The 6,053-nt window shown below is 47.9% G+C and overlaps 1 protein-coding gene across 2 annotated transcripts in view; it reads right to left on the bottom strand.

Moving 5' to 3' along the window:
• Positions 1–1,023: 1,023 nt before the first annotated feature.
• The window catches only part of BLK (BLK proto-oncogene, Src family tyrosine kinase), a 46,714-nt gene continuing 41,684 nt past the window's right edge, over positions 1,024–6,053 (bottom strand). For both annotated transcript variants that reach the window (XM_074536495.1, XM_005495419.4), the window contains exons 12-13: positions 3,276–3,407; positions 1,024–2,051 (exon numbers count right to left, since the gene is read on the bottom strand). In XM_074536495.1, the coding sequence (XP_074392596.1) occupies positions 1,843–2,051; positions 3,276–3,407 (341 nt within the window). In that variant the 3' untranslated portion in view covers positions 1,024–1,842. The remainder of the gene's footprint in view (positions 2,052–3,275; positions 3,408–6,053) is intronic.

Genomic DNA, 6,053 nt, shown 5'->3' with positions numbered 1-6,053 from the left:
ACACATGACATAAAATCATGGAATGGTTTAGGTTGGAAGGGATTTTAAAGATCACCTCATTCTAAGCCCCCTGCCATGGACAGGGGCAGTTTCCACTATCCCAGGTTGCTCCAAGCCCCATCCAACCTGGCCTTGGAAAATTCCAGGGATCCAGGAGCAGCCAGAGCTTCTTTGGGCACCCTGTGCCAGGGTCTCCCCACCCTCATTCTGAAATCTTCCTTATATCTGGTCCTTAAATCCACCCTATTTTAGTTTTAAAAACATCACCTCCTGTTCCATCACAACAGATCCTGGTAAAAAGTCTGTCCCTATCTTTCTTACAAACCCTATTTGAATATTTTAAGTTCTACCAGAGATTTCTCTTTCAATCTCTGCTGTTTCATTCCCATATCTTCCCTTTTCCACTGTGAAATGCACCCTCTACAGCTGGACTCAAAATCTACTTCATGGAGGACAGAACCGCAGATGAAACTCCCTGGGGAGATGGTTCTGGAGGGTTCCCCCGTGCTCCAGCCTGGAGCTCACTCCTGTGCTCCTCACACTCCTCCCATGTGCCACCTGCGCCCTTTTCTTTGCCCTCCACTCCTCAACCCAGTGAAACTCCTGACTGGAGCCCAGCCTGAAGCCTCTTTTGGGCATTCCCCCGTGTTGGAGATTCACCAAAAATCAGGCAAATTGCATTTGAACCCTCCTGGGCTGGGTGTGGAGCGGCACCTGCCGTGCTGTTGCACTGGGAGCTTGTGCAGCGAAGGCTCACCCAAATGAGGAAGGGTTTTATTTCTGATTTTTTTTACATGTTTTTACTTCCCAAGAGCCGCCCAGATTCGCAAGGAAGGAGGGACATCTCGTGGCCACACCGCGAAATTTTCTCCTTGGGCATCTCCTCATTCCCTCCCCGGGCACCACCCCACCATCATCACCCCGCTCTGCCCAGGGAGCCCCCCGGCCTCTCCCTCCTCCTCCAGGGGTTCGCTCACACCCTGAAACCTCAATAAAAAAGTGGGAAATCCTCATATTCAGTTTTTTTATTACCGATTTGAGGCAGAGAGGGAGCATCACCCCGCAGGTGTGGCCCAAGGAGATGCAGACAGGACACCCACAGCACGGAGTTGGTGCAGCATCACCAGCAGGGTGGGACAATGATTCTTCACCCCCAAACCACCACCCTGACACCTCAATAAAGAAATGGGGTATCCATTTTTTTTATTACTGATTTGAGGCAGAGAGGGGGCATCACCTGGCCCAAGGAGGTGCAGACAGGACATGTTTGCAGCCCTGCCCGTGGCATGGAGGGGGTGCAGCATGGCCAGAAGGGTGAGACAGGGATTCTTCACCCCCAAGCCATCACCCTGACACCTCAATAAAGTGGAAAATCCTCGTATCCAGTTTTTTATTACTGATTTGAGGCAGAGAGGGGGCATCACCAGGCAGGTGTGGCCCGAGGAGATGCGGACAGGACACCCGTGGCACAGAGGCAGTGCAGCATTGCCAGCAGTGATTCTTCACCCCTATAATACCACCCTGGCCACGGATCCCTCTTCCCAGAGCTGCAGCTGTGGGGCTGAGGGGCTTTTCTCTATCCAGGTGGGTCACGAAGGAGTTTTCTGTCCTTTGTGCCAGAGGTGATGCCTGCCAGGTGGGCACAGCCCTGTGCCACCTCTCAGAGCCACCTCTTCACAGCCACAGAGCCGGCAGCATCCTCCTCCCTCGTGTCTCTCCTCACTCCCCATATCCATGCGCGGATGGGAGGAAGGGAAAGCCGAGCCACCGAGCCACCGAGCCACCGGCGGGTGGTGGCTGTCGTGCAGCGCTGTCCCCAGGGGCTGGCGGGGCTGTGGCTGCTCATTGCTGCGGCTCGGGCTCGTACTGCTTCTCCGTGGAGGTGTAGAAATCCTCGAGCACCGACTGCAGGTACTCGAAGGTGGGGCGCTCCTCGGGGTTGCTGCGCCAGCACTTGAGGATGATGCTGTAGAGCTCTCCGGGACACGACTCCGGGCAGGGCATGCGGTAACCCCGCTCAAGGTTGCGGATCACCTCGGGGTTGGTCATTCCTATGGGGGGAAACACAGCCCAGCAGGAGTTATTCAGCACACAGGATAGGTGGGAAGGTCTGTGCTGCCCGAAGTTCACACCCAGGTAAGGATGGAGGGGCTGAGGTGGTCCCTGAATCTGGAATTCCTGAATTCTGGAAATCTTTCTTCAGGGTTTGCTTCCTCTCCATGCCTCTGTCCCCTCCCTGATTCCCCTCTCTGAGTTTGGCTTTGCATAGGGATAACTGAGGGAAGGAAAGCCAGCTTGAAGGAGCTCTTGTGACAAGAGGGACATTGAGGGGCTGGAGATGTCCAGGGAAGGGAATGGAGCTGAGGAAGGGGCTGAAGCACCAGGAGGAGCTGGGAAAGGGACTCAGCCTGTAGAAAAGGAGGCTCAGGGGGGACCTTGTGGCTCAGCACAACTCCTGACAGGAGGGGACAGCCAAGGGGGTGGGCTCTTCTCTCAGATAAGAAGAGGAAATGGCCTCAGGTTGCACCAAGGGACTTTTTGACTGGGTATTGAAAACAATTTCTTCGTGGAAAAGAAGAAATGGCAAAGTTGCCCAGAGCAGTGGTGGAGTCCCCATCCCTGCAGGGATTTACCAAATGTGTAAATGTGGCACTTGGGGACATGGGGCAGTGGTGGCCTTGGCACCTTGGCTGGGTTAATTCAATTTAGAGACCTTTGGCAACTTAATTCTGTGATTCAGAGACAGCTGGGTGTGGAAGTGCCTGGACACACATTCTGCATTCCCAGCACCCTGTACCTGGATAAGGAACCCTGTACCTGATAAGGGATCCTGTACCTGGATAAAGGATCACATACATGGATAAGGGATCCTGTACTTGGATAAGGGATCCTGCCTGGATAAATAATCCTGTATGTAGATAAGGGATCCTGTACCTGGATAAGGGATTCTGTACCCAAATAAGGAATCCTGTACTCTGATAAATAATCCTGTACCTGGATAAATAATCCTGTACCCTGATAAGGGAATCCTATACCTGGATAAATAATCCTGTACCTGGGTAAATAATCCTGTAACAAGAAAACTGATCCTGTATCTGGATAAGGGATTCTGTACCCAGATAAATAATCCTGAACCTAGATAAGGGATCCTGTACCCTAATAGGGAATCCTGTACCTGGATCAGGGATCCTGTACCCAGAAAAGGAGTCCTGTACCTGGATAAATAATCCTGTACCTGGATAAATAATCCTGTACCCAGAAAAGGGATCCTGTACCTGGATAGGGGATCCTGCCGAAGGTGATGATCTCTGTCAGGAGGATCCCGAATGACCACACGTCAGATTTGATGGTGAAAACCCCATAGTTAATGGCTTCTGGAGCTGTCCATTTGATGGGAAATTTGGCACCTGTCCCAAAGGAAACAAAGGGAAATAAGTCCTGGAATTAGAGCAATTCCCTCACCTCTCACAGGCACAAGAATTCCCCCAAACCAATCCCTGGTTCCTTTGGACTTTTGAATATCATTCTGTGGTTCTTCCTAGGAGAGGGGCTCCAGCATTTTAATTATCTGCACATCCTTCTCTGCATCTGCTCTATCCCAGAGCTGTATGGAATATTCAAAACCAATTTGGCAGATTTATTATGGGACAACAACAGTACGATTTTATTCTGTATTTTTTTTTTTTTTTGGCTTTTGCCAAGAAAAATTGTATCAGATGCTCCTTGAGGTCTCTTTCCAACCTGGTACACTGTGATTCTGTGAAATCACTTATTAGAAGGGGTTGTTTTAGCAAAACTGCATAAATATAGCAGCAAATATAAATTCCTCAGTCCTTAAAGCTGCATAGTTTTATTAAAACCAAAATAATCACCTTTTTATTTTGTCCACCAAGTTCTTGCTTAATGCACTGTGGACAGCAATGACCAAAATGTTGCAATTTCAGTTTAGCTAAAAAAAAAAAACAACAAAAAAACCAACAACCAACAGCAAAACCACCTTGATAAGTGGGAACTGATCATGTTACACTGCAGAGGAAACCACATTTTTATTTATACACATCCTCCCAGGAGTGGAAATCCAACTACAGGGTGTGAAATAAGCACCTCAGTTGTTGCACATCACACTCTGAGTGACAAGGCTGGGAAATGCAATATATGAAGTGAGAATTGTTCAAAGCAGGTAGAGGAGAAGTGTTATTCCAGAGCCAAGGTAGCTGGAAAAATGCTGATGGGAGCTGCTTTCTGCTGGGAAAGCAGCTCCTTTGGTTATTAACAGAATTATATTGATTTCATCAAAGCTTCTCTTAAGGATAAAACTGCCTTAAAAATTTGCAGCAAAGTCAAAATTCCCCTTCATGGCAGTTGCCAAATTACATTTGGGATCTTTTACTACTCTGAAACAGTTCTGCATGTTGAAATGGGTATGATTTGTATCAAAAAGTATCTTGGGGACAGGAAATTGAAAGAAATGTTTCTTATCTTATTAAAAAGCCCACAAAAACTATTAAATTTCCTTTCCTCGGGGTATATTTTAAGGGGAGCTTTATCTCATCCCAACTCTAGAAGTGGACAGATTTCCAAAATTTGAAAATCTTCTGATAAGTGCCACTTATGCCTGACTGAATTGCTTTATTTCAGTCACTACTGCTACTTTCCCTGATGCTCTGTGGAGTTCCTTTGCAATCTGAATTATTTGATCTCATCCTGACCTCAGACTCAGAGCTCAGTGCAGGGATAATCTCAGAAGACTTTTCCAAACTAAAAGATTCTGTGATTTATTGTGTTCTATGTGGTCCCTCTGCTGCAGAAGGGATGATGTGATTAGGGCTTGGTTTTCCTGGCACACCTGGAAGTTGCTGCTGGATCCATATTTGTGGCTCCAGCTCTGTTATTTCCTTCCCTCTGAACTGAATCCCTGCAAAAACCTGGCCACGGGCAGCAGCCTTCATTAGCAGAGGTGAAATTTCTCCTCTGGAAGGGCAGCAGGAATCCCCCAAACAGAACCAAAAGAGTTGTTTTCCATTTCCCCCTGCAGTTTTCAGTTGGTTTTATAGCCCCCAAGCCTTGCTGCCTCTCCCAGAACTGGACGTTTGGGTGTTTCTGTTTCTCCTGCCCTGTACCTGATGCCAGCCTGGTATCCTGGCATTCCTGAGGATAGGATGTCAGAATCCAGGACATTCCTCTGGCTGCCCTGGAGGACTCAAGACCCTGGCAGGGGGCTCAGAGACCTTGGCACGGAGTCAAAGACACCTGTGCCTTTGATTTTAACCCATGGAAACAATTATCAACTTTGTGAGAGGAGTTACAAGCCACAAGGGATTGAGTAGAATGATAGTGAATTTATCACAGGGTGAAAATATAGAATTTTGGGTTTTTTTAGAATGGGGGTTCAGGGGCCAAGATGGAGGAATCTGGGTGTGTCCAGCCTTTCTCCTTCTTCTTCTTCCTAACCTCCATCTTCTGGGTGATGGTGACACTTTTGGATTGGTTTAGAGTAGAGACTGACTGTCTAACATAGGTAATAGGTATTTGTCAGAACCCAGAAAATTCCTCTGGCTGCCCTGGGGGACTTGAGACCCTGCCAAGGGGCTCAGAGACCTTGGACCCCTGTGCCTTTGATCTTGACCCATGGAAAAAACAATTACCACCTTTATATGAAGAATTACAAGCCAACAGAGTTTAAGTAGAATAATAGTTTGTCCCGGGGTGAAAAGTAGATTTTTGGGCATTTTAGAATGGGGGGTTCAGGAGGCAAGATGGAGGAATCTGGGTGTGTCCAGCCTTTCTCCTTCTTCTTGGCCTCCATCTTCTGCTGTGACGTTGGCACTTTTGGATTGGTTTAGAGTAGAAACTCATGGTCTAACATAGGTGATAGGTATTGGGAAGTTATGGTAAATAAAGTACACGTAGTTTTTAGTATAAAAAGATAACACTGCCCCAGGGTGGTCAGGTGTGCCATGAACCAACCTGCTGGAGAGATCTCAGCAGGTCAGAGAAAGAATTCATTAGATAAGAGCAAATAAATAACCTTGAGAACCAGAGCTGCCTTCATT

Source organism: Zonotrichia albicollis, chromosome 3 (genome assembly GCF_047830755.1).
Source record: "Zonotrichia albicollis isolate bZonAlb1 chromosome 3, bZonAlb1.hap1, whole genome shotgun sequence".
In the NCBI taxonomy this organism is placed as follows: Eukaryota; Metazoa; Chordata; class Aves; order Passeriformes; family Passerellidae; genus Zonotrichia; species Zonotrichia albicollis.
Note: the sequence above shows the minus strand (reverse complement) of the source record. Positions and strands in the feature narration are given on the sequence as shown.